Source organism: Microchirus variegatus (genome assembly GCF_963457635.1).
Source record: "Microchirus variegatus genome assembly, chromosome: 3".
NCBI classification, from domain to species: Eukaryota; Metazoa; Chordata; class Actinopteri; order Pleuronectiformes; family Soleidae; genus Microchirus; species Microchirus variegatus.
This window is the reverse complement of record NC_139804.1, coordinates 22,963,325-22,978,539: the sequence shown is the minus strand read 5'-3', so window position 1 is coordinate 22,978,539 and position 15,215 is coordinate 22,963,325. Positions and strand designations below refer to the sequence as shown.

Here is a 15,215-nt window from a genome sequence, read left to right as displayed (position 1 = left end):
CAAACTGAGCTGGCCTCTTTTTTGCCTGGAAAAAAAAAAAAAAAGTGTGTGCTGAGCCACAGTGTGTTGTCACTGTCGCTGGGCATTAATCAGACCTTCTTCAGACCTAAGAATATAACATGCTTTTAATTCATTATCTTATTTGATTCATTGTATGGCTTTTGTGTTACTGGCTTTTGTTACTAGCAATCTATACTGCAGTTTTTCATAAACGGTGTTATATAAATGCAGTTTGAATGTTGAATGTTGTTCTGTATAAAAGCTTTAGAAACGTGCACCTTGGGTTTCACAGCCACTGCAAAGTAAAAACCTCACAGCTTTTAGACAAGTATGGCCTCATTGTTAGGGTAAAGTAAATTAGTTGCTTGGATAGCTTGATCCTCAGGAGGATCTGTGCGCGGAGGTCAAGTTACAATTATGTGCAAGTGAGAACCGAGCACTTAATAAAGACACCCTGGTTCTGCTCGCACTCAATTCATTATAAACAGTTCAAAGCTTCTCTGTGGTTTAAAGTAATTGCATGTCAGAGCAAAGACCACAGCAGAGAAGCGAGTGAGTACCTTGTGCTTTCTTCACTCATATATCCAGCAAACAGTACACTGGAACTAATACTGTTTTCTCTACAAAAGCAACAAAGGAACATGAAAAACAGGTAGATTTTATTTCAGTAAAAGGTGACTTGAGAAATAGGTCTTGTTGAATCATGTTCAAACTTGGATAAACAAGCAATTGCATTGTTTTGCTTGGCCACTCTGAAATAACTAGTTTGGAGTCCATCCTGGAAAAGGTTTTCTTTATTTTCTGATCACGCCTCTTACTCTGACTGAAAGGACTGCAGAGGAAGGAAATCAAACATTGAATTATTACCGTGTCAGTGAATTTGAAATTGATGTGTTTGCAACTCTTGAACTTCACCTCTGTAGTGTCAACAGCCGGGCAAACCGCATTCATATCAAATATCAACGCACCACTAGTGAGTAGGAGATTTGTTTTATCAGCATCGAGCAGAAATGTCAGCATTTCTGTCAAGATCTTTATGAACTCCTGTTCTGTAGGAGACATTTTTACCTTCACTCGCTGCAAAAGATCATAAAAAAAAGTGCTCTCTCAAACAATGTGTGATTTCTCTCTCGACAGAACTTCATTTCTCATCAGTTATGTGTCAACGCTGTTTTTTGCTGACTTTCAACATGTGTGCATGCTGTGGACAGAGAAGCAGTAAGAGCTAACTGAAAGTTATATTCCCATTTCACAGTGTTCAAATAAGAGTATACCCACCACTGCACCATGAAAACAGCCAGCACAGTCTCTCTGATGAATGTTTTCAGTTACTTAAGTTTCAACATGCCAAGCCTTCAGGTGATGGACAGGAGGACACAAACATCTGGAAGTGTTTCACACAATGGGGTCAATCCACTCTCAGGGCTCTTAGGCAGACTCCCACCGACATGAAGAGAACAGAGACTCACTCACCAGCCTTTTCTCATCAAAGCTTTGTTGCAGCCACACAAACACAGGCATAAATATACTTAAATACAGAGGTGGAAAGTAATGCACTATATTGAGTAGGTTTTTTGTGTACTTTGTAGTTTTACTTTAACTTTAGTAGTGCCTTTTTGTAAGAACTGGACTTTGCTACATGTTAAATCACATCCATTACTGAGTAAAAAAAATTAATAATTAATGCACTGGAAACTCTGCCAGTGAATGATGAGGTGAATTGACGCTAACTAAGGTCCCTGAGTGAGTGACATTTGTGACCTTTGACCCATTTTGACTGATACATTACATGTTTTATTTTGTCAGCACTTTCTTTTTGCATGTAACACTTTACTTAAGTAATTGTACTTAAGTAAAGTGTTACATGCAAAATAGGGATACTTTTACTTGAGTAGAATATTTCAGTACCCCCTCCACCTCATACAAATAAAAGATAACTCGAGAAACTTGGACTTAAATAACCATGGTTTATTCTCAATTTCCAGGATGTTACATGAACAGTCCCAAGCTGATGTAATGTGTGATTTACCAGACACACACACACAGAAAGAGAGAGAGATATAGAGGGAGCTGTAAGCAGTGGTGACTGACACCCAACCTTGTTCTCTCTCTCTCAGACTGGTCTTGTCCTCAGTCGCCTTGTTGCTGTTGTGTCCGCCCACTGTTGATCGAGGACCATTCAAGACCACAAGTGACTAGGAAAGTCTGAATATTCAGACATTTGCTCATACAGACAGAAAAAAAAGACTGACGTGTGCTGAACTGCTGATTTCTGTGGTCCCTCTTGTCCTGTGTACAGCCACACCCTGCTTTTCAACTCTTTCTCTTACACTGTTGCCATTCCTGCTGTTACAAGCCTGGCTCAGAGAAAGCAAAATCGGTACAATAATCTTCATTGTTACAAATAATCTTTCAATGTTAACTTACACGAAGGGTGTGGTGGCTAAAGCCATTGTCACGGATCCTTGCAGCGGGTTGAGAGAGTGAGGTAGGGCCTTGAAGACCAACCATCACATGCAGGTGTTCAGAGACTGAAAACACACAATGTATGCAGGAAAAGGAGTGCCTCAAGGACAACAAACACAGCATTTGTTCTTTACATAATGCCACATCATCCTGATAATGAAACTGCAGACATTCAAGCAGAGGTCGTAAGAATATTTATTTATTACACATGATTCATATAGTGTATATATAAAAGTTATATACATTATAGACACAAAACAATACGTACAAATATAAACTTCCGACACCAATACTGTGCTCATCCGGCTTTCAATTAACCAGGTGACCGCAAACATGCAGTCTTCTTCGAGACACCACAGGAATGCTCCAGTAAGGGTGAACGCACACTTCAGCTGTGTGTGTGTGTGTGTGTGTGTGTGTGTGTGTGTGTGTGTGTGTGTGTGTGTGTGTGTGTGTGTGTGTGTGTGTGTGTGTGTGTGTGTGTGTGTGTGTGTGTGAACATCGACAGATGCCAGGCCTTGCTTCATAAACAAGGCAGACGTTCAAATTAAATGAACACAATTTGTTCAGGAAAGTTTGTGTCATGTCAGTGACACGAGGGTAACACGTCAGCAGGCACCACATGAAAGAATGTATGCGCATAATTTGCAAAGGCTACACACCAAACTTAGCGTTGAGATATTGTCCAAACACAGAGGACATGTTGTTATTTTTGGCTATTTCTATAAATTCAAGTAATAATACAAATTATTTTGTAGCTGGTGTGCTGAATTATTTTTTTCATTTTCATTTTTTCTTTTTTTTTTTTTTTCTTTTTTACCAAGCGTTAAATCAGAAGATTGATACAACCAGTTAGCTTATCATAAAGACTGGAATCTGGCAGTAAAGCAGCTTCCATTACCAAAGCTGAACTCCTCAGGTGGAGCTCAGGCCGGCGTTTGACGCTGCTTTATGCCTTATTTGTGCAAAGCTAAGTCAAAGCATATCAAACTTCTCATTGAACGTTCAAGCAAAAAAATATGTGCATTACGCAGAATACTTCCTATGATAAATTCTCACATTCAAAGTCAAATGAAAAAGTCTTAGTGGTCAATAAAAACGGTGTTGTATTATGCTGGATGAGATCTTGTTAATGTGCGAGTGCCTTAATGAAATGCAAATGTAATTGAATTAAGTGCAAAGATGCTTGATATGGTCCCACATTAAATAGAATCCTTAAAGTTTGGGATTTATGAAAGTTTTACTACCAGTTAACATTGTCCTGTAAATTAAGGTGTGAAAGAATGTAGACAGCGTGTTTTTAGGTACAGCATTAGAACACAGTGGTACTTGAGTCATGAAGCTTTGAATTAAGCTTTCCCTATACAATCTTTTTTGTTCTTAAAAGGTTTTGCTTAAAGGTCCCATATTATACCCTATTTCTCCAAGATAAATTAGTTCCCTGGTGTGCTAATGAACATGTCTGTGACATACTTCAGTCAAAATACCATAAGGATGAAGCACCACAGCAGCTCAATCATCCTGCCAAAACAGCCCTGTTCAGAACACTCCGTTTAGTAGTATCTGTTTAGGTCCACCTTAAAGGTCCACTTTAAAAAAAAGTAAAACAAAATTTAAGGGACAGGAAATGACATTAGCCACAGAGGCTACTGGGAGCTAACAGCAGTTAACATTTGGAAAAGTGATCATTTGCAGGCTCTAGCAGGCACATTGCCATCATATATAACATGTATCCACTGGACAGATAAATCCTCTGAGGCTGGAAGTTTGTGTAGAACTCTATGCTGCACTGTGGAGCCAAGAATAGAACTTTTCGCTGACTTCATGGACTTCCGGTTTTCGGATACCGTTGCCCTCGCCAGGACTCTCGTGTGTTTTAGGGACAAAGCGGAGCTCCGAGAGACAACAATTCCAGGAATTTAACGCATTGTGACGTCCCAATGAGCACGGAAGTCAACATTGCGTGTTTTTCTCCTGTACTTAGTCTGAGGAGGACCACATTTTGATAGATGATTTTGCATAATATGGGACCTTTAAATCACGGCACTGTTTCAAATAACTTTATACACATGAAACCTACCATGACAACGCTACATGCTGTAGTAATGTGCCAGGCCTCCATGTTGCGCTCTAATGCTGCCACAGAAATACCCCAAAAATCAGCGAAGGCATGACGCATGTGCATAAAGTTTACACACTCTCTACAAACTCCAAACACAGATGAAGAGAACAGCGGCGAGAAAGATGCCGTCTCGCATCGTCATGGGTAAGAAAGGTGGTGCTATGTCATAATCATTGTCCCGAAGTTGTGTTTTCGCTTTATACACAAATACACAAGGATGGTATTTTAAGATTGTGTCACGCTGGGACCTGTTTTCCGAAAATAGCACTTTCTGACTTCCAAAGTGCAAGTGGATAAAAAGCAGATATGATACAAAACCTGTGGATTCTCTTTCTCCTTTGTATGGCCCCATAAACCTTTAAGACATATTCTGAAGTTTTGCCTTGAGAAAGAAATGAGCTTTACACAAAACATATTTTGCATATCAAAGCACATAAGGCACAGCTCTGGCATTAATATATATTTTTTTAAAAGTGGTCAATGTGAAGTCTCACAATACAATGCCCTCTGTATTACAGTTAAGAACTTGGTTGTGTTCGACCTGACCCAGCTGCCTGTGGAACTGCCCCTGTTTCTGGGTCTTCCAGCAGTGGATATTCCGCCCCAGTGTGATACTTTTAATACTGGGCAAGTGGGTCAGCATGTTATTTGGCAACGACACCACACCAGAGTTTGACAAGTTCAGCTCTTGCAGGGAGTTCAGTCCGCTGAAAACAGCCGGGTCCAGAGCTTTCAGCTTGGGGTTGCTGGAGAGATCCAGAACTTGGAGGTTCCCGAGATCTCTGAAGCTGAAAGGCTTAATTTCTTGAAGCTCGTGGAGGCTGCTGATGGACAAATAAACCAGATCTTTCAGTGGAGCAAAGGCTCCCTCCTTAATCTCCACGATAGGGTTAGCATCCAGATTGAGGTACCTCAGTGGAAGTCCTGCCAGATGCGGTACACTCGACAGCCGGTTTGCAGACAGAGTTAAGGTTTGAATGTGTGATAGTCGACCACGTAAATTCATGGAGATTGACACAAGGTTATTATGAGACAGATCCACGGTGACAGGCTCACTGTTGACTTTCGTAGAAAACACGTCCAGGTCAAACCCCTGGAAGCTGTTGTGGCTGATGTCGACTTCAACCAGAGGGAGACCAGAGAAGCAGCTCGGAGAGAGGCTCTCCAGCTTGTTGTGGCTCAGATCCAGAGTCTCCAAGTAGCGCAGCTTGGACAAAGCATTGGGGCTCATCTGAAAATAAGAAGGAAAGGAAGAGATTAAGAAATATAAAATGAAAAAAAGCCTTAAATTGACATTATTAAGACACTGCTATGCCACGTGTACGCACGCTCTCTCTTACAATACAACAATGTTCTTTTTAGTCAAACCCACAATCAGGTGTGTACCTTAATTACTTTAGTTTATAATTAAGAAACACTTTCAGACTTAAGCCCTTAGCAACTCAACAACTGAGAATTACTATCAGACACTAGTTGACATGAGCCACACAATGATGAAATAGACATTTTTTTGAGTGAGCTGTAGGAATCAATGTACAGGTTTGTGTTTATGTTTAACAAATAGAGTTTAAATTTGTCAGTGAAAACACTGACAATGTTTACTCTGTTCTTTTGTCTGTTCAATAAAGGTCCAAATACATGTTGTTGTTCTTTTTGCTTTTCTTTTTTTTTTTAAACACACATTTTACATGAATATGAATTGTATAATTATATATAATTTATTAAATGTACATTTCTTTCTTAATTTAAAAATTGCATTGCAACATTTTACAGTTTGAAGATGACTTCTGCCAAGCACTGACCTTTGTTATTTTGTTGTTGCTTAGGTCTAAGCCAACAAGAGTAGTGTAACCTGGACCAGCCAACATGGTGTCAGTGAGTGGACCCATGGCATTGGAGGACAGGTCCAGGTGGGCAGTGTCCAGTGGGATGAGGATGGGCATGGTGGTGCTTGGTCCCAATCCTCGACAGTCCACCCTGGTCAGGCTGAAGCTGTCAAACAGGCCAAAGCTTTCCACCTCGCAGTGGCAACCAGGGTGGCAGTTCTTGATGGAGCTGGACTGGACAACTGCCAGCAGCAGTGAAAAGGCGAAACACAGGAGGATTACCATTGTGTCCTGGGGAGAAAAGAAGAAATGAATTATTCTCAGTTCAAGATGTTTTGCGAGATAGAAATTAGAGAAGCCATCCTGATTCCAACACCACATTTAAAGTATCGGTTACCTTTTATAGAGAACTTAGTTTTTGTTTTGTTTTTGAAACTTGAGAAGCTCTTTCAGAGTTCACACTCCTGGTTTCTCCGTGGGTATATAACTACATTTCATTTCTTGAACAAAGAGTTTATGTTTGTTACAATTACAAAAAAATTAAACATTTTCTGAATCAAGGGACCTAAAATAAGGACTGCAATATATCAAAATTGACCATAATCACAATATACATGTCAACAAAGACAACTTTAACAGTGATAAATGGAGATGTTTGTTCGGAAATGTTTATCTTCTTAATTAACAATTTAACCATACTTCAAGATCTTTGCAGCAAAGTATACGATAAGTAATTAAACAATTACTAAAAGACGCAGATTAATGTAAAATATTCTTATTTTGCAAATTTGAATTATTTATTTCCACAATCCTGGTAGTAAGGCATGTTGACAGAGAAGCAGACAATGTTTTCAGGAGGGCATGAAGATGTTTGATTCTGTTGTTCCATCATAAGTCACATTGTCATTGCAATTTTCAACAACCTTAACGAACATCATGCGTTTTTCCTAACTTCCTACTAACTCCTAACTTCCGAACATTGCAAAGCCCAAATTAATTTTCTGATCAATAAAATTCTGTAAAATGAAAAAGTGCACAAGCAACGGTTAACTCTGATGACCCTACAATAGCATTGTATACCCGAAAATGCAATGTAAAAAATTAATAAAACGACAGGCATAAAAGGCTGCACATTCTTAAAATAAATAAACTCATAAATGCAATAATGAAGTTATATAACACCATTCGTACCTGTTTTACAGCTTTCACTAAGTCCCTCTATGTCGTGAATGAGTGAGAGCTTAACCGTACTAAAGCAATGTGTGCACACACAAACACTCAAATACTCCAGTGGAGAGTGGACAGAGGTGAAGAGTTGTGTAAGAGGTAAAAATGCACAGTCACTGTAAAGTTGCCCTGACACGATAGGCAGTGTGTGTGTGTGTGTGTGTGTGTGTGTGTGTGTGTGTGTGTGTGTGTGTGTGTGTGTGTGTGTGTGTGTGTGTGTGTGTGTGTGTGTGTGTGTGTGTGTGTGTGTGTGTGTGTGTGTGTGTGTGTGTGTGTGTGTGTGAAACACACAACCCAGGGTTTTAGCATTTTAGCCAACATGAGAGGTTAAAATTCAGCACCAAACATACATTAAAAACTCACAAACAGTGCAATAGAATGCTTCTCTGTTTTCTTTTTCCCCCCTAATTTTTGCTTTTGATTCGGACTGTCTTTTATGGCGTGCACTCAGATTATGGCACGGCGAACAGTTATTTAATCACAGCTTATCTGAGAGGTCGTCCACGTTTACAGTGTGATTGCAGTGCCTAATGATCTACTTCAACAGAGGTGTTCTCCTCAGAACAGTGGGTTTGATTATTTAATCAACTCAACTTTCAACCCCTCTCTTTATTACATAATTTGCAATAACCTTTTACTGTTTTGTTTTCAATCTTGTTGATGCTGGTATAAATAATTGCATAACTTTAACTTGAATACTTAAAACTTTACATACCGGCAAAAAAAAAAACATTAGATAAAAAACAAAACGACTGAGGAAACCAAATTAAATGCAAGACCAATTCAAATCTAGAGCTGTGTCTTTACACCAGAGTAGAGGACAGGATCCCAGAATCTTCCTGCTGCAGGAAGATTTGCTTGGTTTAGAACGTGTTAATAAGTTTTTTCCCAACTTATTAAAACATCAGTCCAAATAAAGACTCTTCATTTAGTTTTATTATATATGACAAAGTTTACCCACTTTGTTTGAAAGCAAATTTTTTTGGGGGGTTTAGATGCAGAATACTTTTCATCCCAGAAGGGCAATTCAATTTCTACATACACATTCACATACAAACACAGAAGAAAAGTAAACTATTGAGATGGGAATTGGAATGAATACGATACTCCGATCCGAGTCGATGCTTGGAACAGTGTTAGCCCGTCAATCTGGTTTGTTACTTCCACCACGCTGTTATTCAGCCACAAAAAGACACAGAACACAGCAATTCCTCCATTGGCAAGAGCCTGTGAAATTGCACCCTGACACCTTCTCACCTTCAGAGGCTTTTTCACAACTTCCAGTTCTGGGAAAGCAGCACAACGACCCCCAATTCCTCTCCAATCAAGATCGGCAGAACATGTTTATTTATTTACCAAGGCAAGGGCATTGCTTCATGGAGCGTCGGCGCAGCAGCCAGAACAGCAAACAAACCAGAGCATGGGTTTAACATTTAGACGGAACAACTTACTACACTAACAACAGAGGAAAAACAGCCTTTCTGTTGTGCCAAGTACCACCGTACATGCATAAAGCACTTGGCTAAAGAAGGTGAGCTGAGGATCTGCAGCCTGACCATTAAATGTCACTAATTCTTATACAAGAAACAGCAAAAAAAAAACTTATGGAAAGGGAGAGATTTGATGACATAAACTCATAGCTGCGTGGTATTTGTCTACACTCAACATGCATGGTCAAGATAAGCTGTTGTAGATCACACCCACTGGTCAGAGTGACCGGTCAAATATCGTGCAGCCCTACTTCTTCTTTCTGTCAAATAAAATGTGCACTCTTGAGAAATTAACTTTAACTCTGATAGCAATGCATCCATGTGCTCTGATGATACCACAACAGTATTGCATCTGTAATTTTGTGAATAAAATACATGTCCAGATTTTTACCGGTTGCTTCTTACAACTTAACAAACTACCCTCTGGGAAGGGCGATCAGAACAAGTACAGCGGACAACTCGAGTGTCTTTTCGAGCGGTTTTATTCAACTGGAAACACGCTCCATACCTGCTATAAAACAAAATATATAAAAGCCCTGCACACTCAAGTGTAAAACATTTCATATCTGCTTCTCAGCTTTTGCAAGGTCCCCTGTATGTCATAGGTGACGGCAGCTGAATAGCAGTTATTTAACTATGTACACAAAGACAAAGAAACACTCAAGTGAACAGACGTTAACAGTTGCATAATAGGTGAAAATGAACAGTCATTGTAAAGCCGCTCAGATATGACACAGCAGTGTACGTGCGAAAGACACGACCCAGAGTTTTTGAGTATTACAGCCACATGTGGCAATGTTACAACAGCACTACAGGAGCACTACAGTAGCACAGGACCACACAGGTGTCACTCCTGACACTTTATCAGGCGTCCTGCAGAGGCGAGTGCTTTAAAGGTCCCATTATGCAAAATCAACTCTTTAATCATTTAAATCCTTAAATTTGGGACTCTGGAGGCCCTATCAGTCGGCAAAGCGTGAAAAAAGATGACTCACTCATGTTTTTGTGGTCCTCCTCAGTCTAAGTAAAGGAGATAAAACACGTGATGTTGACTTCCACACTCACTGGGACGTCACAATGCGCTAAATTCCTGGAATTGTTGTCTCTCGGAGCTCCACTTTGTCCCTAAAAACGTGAGAGTGCTGGCGAGGGCAACGCTAACCTAAAACCGGAAGTCCACAAAGTCCTTGAAAAGTTCTATTCTTGTCTCCGCAGTGCAGCACAGAGTTCTACACAAACGATTCTACGATTTATCTGTCCAGTGCATACATGTTATATATGACGGCAATGTGCCTGCTAGAGCCTGCAAATGATCACTTTTCCAAATGCTAACAGCTGTAAGCTGCCTCTGTGGATCATTTCCTGTCCCTTAAGTGTTCGTTTTCAGACATGTTCATTAGGACACCAGGGAACTAGTTTAACTTGGAGAAATGGGGTATAACATGGGACCTTTAAGACAGCAAGGGAAGTTCTGCTTCCACTTAAATGTCAAATATGTACTGTTATATTTATATTTCAATACTAAAAGATCATATGTCTTGATCTCACAGTTCTTGCCAGTTATAATGTCCAAAATACCTTTTATATCTAAAGTCATTGAGAAGATACTGAATGATATATTTTTTAGCTGGGTTATTCTTTTGCTTTTAGGTTTAAGTGCTGCATTTGAGACAGTTTCGAGCAGTGGGTGGGGATCAGGGGTGTAGCACTGGAGTGCTTCAGGTCTTTCTTGGCAGATCAAACTTTCTTAGTCAGCCTTGGTGACTCTGTATCCTCCTCTGCTACTCTCTCTAAAGTGGGACACAAGGTGTGTCTAATTTGTGGACACACCTTTAGTCAATATGATTATTTGGTTTGATGAGGGTACATAGATGCATAATTATTGTGATTATTATAATTATTACCAAATATTAACAAACCTTTCCCCACCCTAAAGATCTCTAATGATCTCACGCAGTGTTTTCGTGAAACTCACTCATGGACATCTGCAAAATCTCTATTATGTGTTATGACAATAAACATTTTAACCAGTGAATGATTTAATGTTTCACAAGAAAACAAGACAAAAACAACACTTTTATTATTGCTCACAAAAGAGAGACATTTGTGGCTAAAAAAAAAAAAAATGAAATAGCCACAGCTCAGAGGATGTGAGCTGTGGAGACTGTCTCTAATCAGTTCCTTTTTTTTACTCTGAAGTTCTAGTTTCAAATGTATCATACGTTTATTTAGTAATGTGCTACGACGTGACAGTGTATAAAGCACTAACTGTTAGCTTTACCTCCAACAGATACAACACATCAGTAATAGCAGTGTTAGTATACTATTTACAAGGGCTATTCTGCAGCACTGAGCACTTTTACTGTTCAAATTTGAAGCACTTTCAGTTAATGATACCTCTACTGACAACTTTAATAATATTAACGGCTCCTACTATTATTTTAATCATAGATTATCCTATATTTTTCCCTTTCTTTATCACAAGGTTGTTTGCCTTATGCATTTCTGGGACCCTAGTCTTTCATGGGCCTGCTGCCTCACACAAAAAAAGCTTTACCTTTCTACTGCCTTTCTAAAAGAGTCACAGTGATCCGAAGGTGAGTCGCATTGACATCAAATATTTGGTCCTCAATTGCACCGCAAGGTTTACAGAGTGATTAAAATGTTCCATTGAAATAATAGATCCTCTTTTTTTTAGCCTTGCCAAACCAAGCGAAGTTTTACATAATCATTTTGCAATGGAAATTAAATGAAAATGTCTTATTTTGCCCAACAACCACATTTCATACAGGAGAGGGATATAAAGGGATAGTTCAGATTTTTCTGATGTATCCAGCAGCTGTACGTGGCAAACCACAGCAGAGAGAGAGAGGGAGAGAGCGTGTGTGTGTGTGTGTGTGTGTGTGTGTGTGTGTGTGTGTGTGTGTGTGTGTGTGTGTGTGTGTGTGTGTGTGTGTGTGTGTGTGTGTGTGTGTGTGGCCTGTTCAGGTGAACATACATGCATTCACACACAGCTATTAGTACAACGTGTGACGCAGCCACCGTGATACAATCAACGTTAACGCCGCCCACTTCCAGCTGTCAATCACAGCTCCACATTTGCGCATCAGTCACAGGAACACTCGTTTGTTTCTAGGATTTAACAACACACGCACGCACCCCCACTCACACACACACACACACACACACACACACACACACACACACACACACACACACACACTGGTCAGTTTCAGTCTGGACACCAGGGGCGTTTTCTTAATCGCACCGGGAAAAAAAAAGTGAAACCTGATCTGTCCACAGCAGTCCTCCTCTGTCCGAAATCAGCCCGCTTCCAGCGAGCAGCCGCTGACCAACTCTTTTAGAAAAAGAAGTACAAGACTGAAAAGTGTCGCACTTTAATGACTCCCCCGTGTCAGTCTGTGGTCACAGTGTTGTTTAAATGCGAGAGAGTGACTTACTTTGGAACCTTTCTTCTACACAGAGTGCGCTTTTGGGCCGTTTTTCACTTCACCGCTCCCATGTTTTTTTTCCAGACCCCCGCAGCGCTGCTGAGTCCCGGTGGTTGAAGTGTGCTGCTGGGCTACATGAGCCCCGCAGATCCCGTAGTGTCTCTCCTCCACCGCCACAAACTGCCAACACCTGGAAACTCTGGGTCACACTCGTCTGTTCCCATCCCATAAACTCCTGACTGTCGGCTGAAGGCTCGTTTTACCCCCACGGTCAAGCCCGCCGTCTTACAAATTAAAAGCACTTTTCGGTAAGGAAATTTCAAAATAAAACACACCAATGAAAAAAAAAATCATTAAGACTCTTATTTTGTTGCAGATATTTGCAACAGATACAATGCAAAGAGACGAAATACAGTACTGTGCAAAAGTTGCTCCAGTGACCAATGACCGTATTTTTTCTTAATATCTTGAATAAGCAGTATTAAAACTTTTTTTTTTTCAGTTAAAAACACTTCAAAAGCAGCAGGATTCTTAAACCTGGAGTGGAAATTAATGTTATAAGGATAACCTGTGTTCATTCATGATGTTATGACAAAATAACAATGTTGCTGTGAAACACAGGGGTATTCAAGACATGCTGTATAAGTTTAGCTCATTGGAATATTTACAATATAACACCACCTACACATTAGAAGATCCCCATACCCTGTTTTCCTCTGACACTATTTTATTTATCATTGCATGAATATTGTGTACATGGCAATTTGACAGTAGAAACTTAATTGCCCTTCTGGGGTCAACATTGTTTCCTGTATCTGTATCAACTTCCAGGCACAAATTATCAAATGTCACAGAATTGAACAGACATGAAGTCATAACTTTACACCATTAAGATGCAAAACCAATAACAAAGCTGTTGTTTGTCTTGAGTAATCGGTGTCCAAGTGGGTGATTCCCATAAATTGTTTATTTATGTGGAGAAAGCCTGGAAATAAAACGCCAGGAGGGATATGTGTGTATTATTTGTACTTTATATTTTACTCTATACATACAAATACATAATAATAAACAAATCCAATATTTATGACATATTGTAGTTCCTTTAACGCCAACAGTTTGTTTTTCACTTTATTTTAGACATTTTTACAACAAAACCTAACCTCGCTCTATTGACTTTTATTTTTAAAGGCTCACACGGTTGACTTCCGGGCTCAGTATACCTTCTCAAGGGTGCCCTCCAGTGGAGACCGCTGGAACAAGCCCACACCAAAGAATATTGTTGCGTAACAAGGCGGCGGCTTGTTTCATTTGGCCCCAAGTTTACATTTTGATGAATCAGATAAAGAACATAATAAAAGGAACGGAAACCCTGAGGTTTTCCTGTTGCTGCCTGCGGGGTCGTGCAGAAACAGACAGTGTAGATTATACTACACAGTAATTTTACAAAAGATGTCATGTGAATGTTAGAAACAAGGAAAACATGGAGAAGTGTCTGACACAAAATGGGCCGAAGAAACAGAGTGACACAGCAGGTCTTCAGAAGGGAGAAGCGACGGAAACTCAAGTGTGATGAATTATGGTGAATATCTATTACTGCTCACACAATGCTGAGGGGGCCTCCACACTTCATGTGCCATTGTTTACTCCATCAGAGCATGACAGCACCACAGCACACACCCATACAATATAACACACGCACACTCAAGAGTCCACACAAACTGAGGCTGCAGTTTAAAAAGGGTGTAATTGTTGTAGGCTTTTATTTTCACACACACACAGAGAGAGAGAGAGAGAGAGAGAGAGAGAGAGAGAGAGAGAGAGAGAGAGAGAGAGAGAGAGAGAGAGAGAGAGAGAGAGCGAGAGAGCGAGAGAGAGAGGTTTGCACGACTATTCTTTTCTGAGGGCTCGGCCTTGACATCTATTTATTTGGACAGTCTAATGAAAGCATTATCTCTTACCTTATCCAAAACCAGTAAAATGTGCTTAGCTCTAACCTTAATCCAACCACAATTCAATTCATCTTAGTCCAAACGTTAACCAGTTCCTTTAAAATGAGCTTCTGCCTACTGAAGACTGGGCTTTGTCCCTTTGTCCCTCAGTGTTTGAACCAGAAAAAGAGGTAACATCAGTGCCTAGACACACACACACACACCAGACCCGGCTGCAGAAAAACATTTAAGGGGGGGCATAACATTTTTTCAGGGGGGCAAACTTTTTCAACCTATTTTTTATAGGTTTTTTATAGCCTATTTGAGTTATTTATTTGCTTCAGGGTGAACAATATGGCTCTGTGACCACTCCTACAGTGTGGAGAAATAATTTTGCTCTTACTAAAAAGGGGCAGTTCATCACAAAATCTACAAAAAAAAATGTGTCGTGCTGTGTACATTTATCAAATAAAGCATGTATTCAAGAAGATAGCACCATACAGCAGCTTCACTACTGGAAAAAGAAGCATGGATGTCAACCTGAACACTGAAGTAAACATTCATACTGGAAGAAGTAGCTACAGCAGCTGGGGAGCACAAGGAGCAGCACAAAGCAGTGTTACCCTTCTGCCTACACTTAACCTAAAGTTTGTGAGTGAGTGAGTGTAACTCACCTGCATGATGCAGGTGAGTTACACTCACTC

General features: G+C 40.1%; 1 protein-coding gene across 2 annotated transcripts; it reads right to left on the bottom strand.

Moving 5' to 3' along the window:
- Positions 1-4,466: 4,466 nt before the first annotated feature.
- Positions 4,467-12,790, bottom strand: tsku (tsukushi small leucine rich proteoglycan homolog). 2 transcript variants are annotated; one of them, XM_083886126.1, is made up of 3 exons: positions 12,593-12,790; positions 6,391-6,705; positions 4,467-5,819 (listed from the first exon to the last, which is right to left on the bottom strand). In XM_083886126.1, exons 2-3 carry the CDS (start codon positions 6,697-6,699, stop codon positions 5,079-5,081), a joined length of 1,050 nt encoding a protein of 349 aa, XP_083742252.1. In that variant the 5' UTR covers positions 6,700-6,705; positions 12,593-12,790; the 3' UTR covers positions 4,467-5,078. The 2 variants fall into 2 exon arrangements, with proteins under 2 accessions (XP_083742252.1, XP_083742253.1); XM_083886127.1 differs by lacking the exon at positions 12,593-12,790 and adding an exon at positions 7,606-7,615.
- Positions 12,791-15,215: the final 2,425 nt, after the last annotated feature.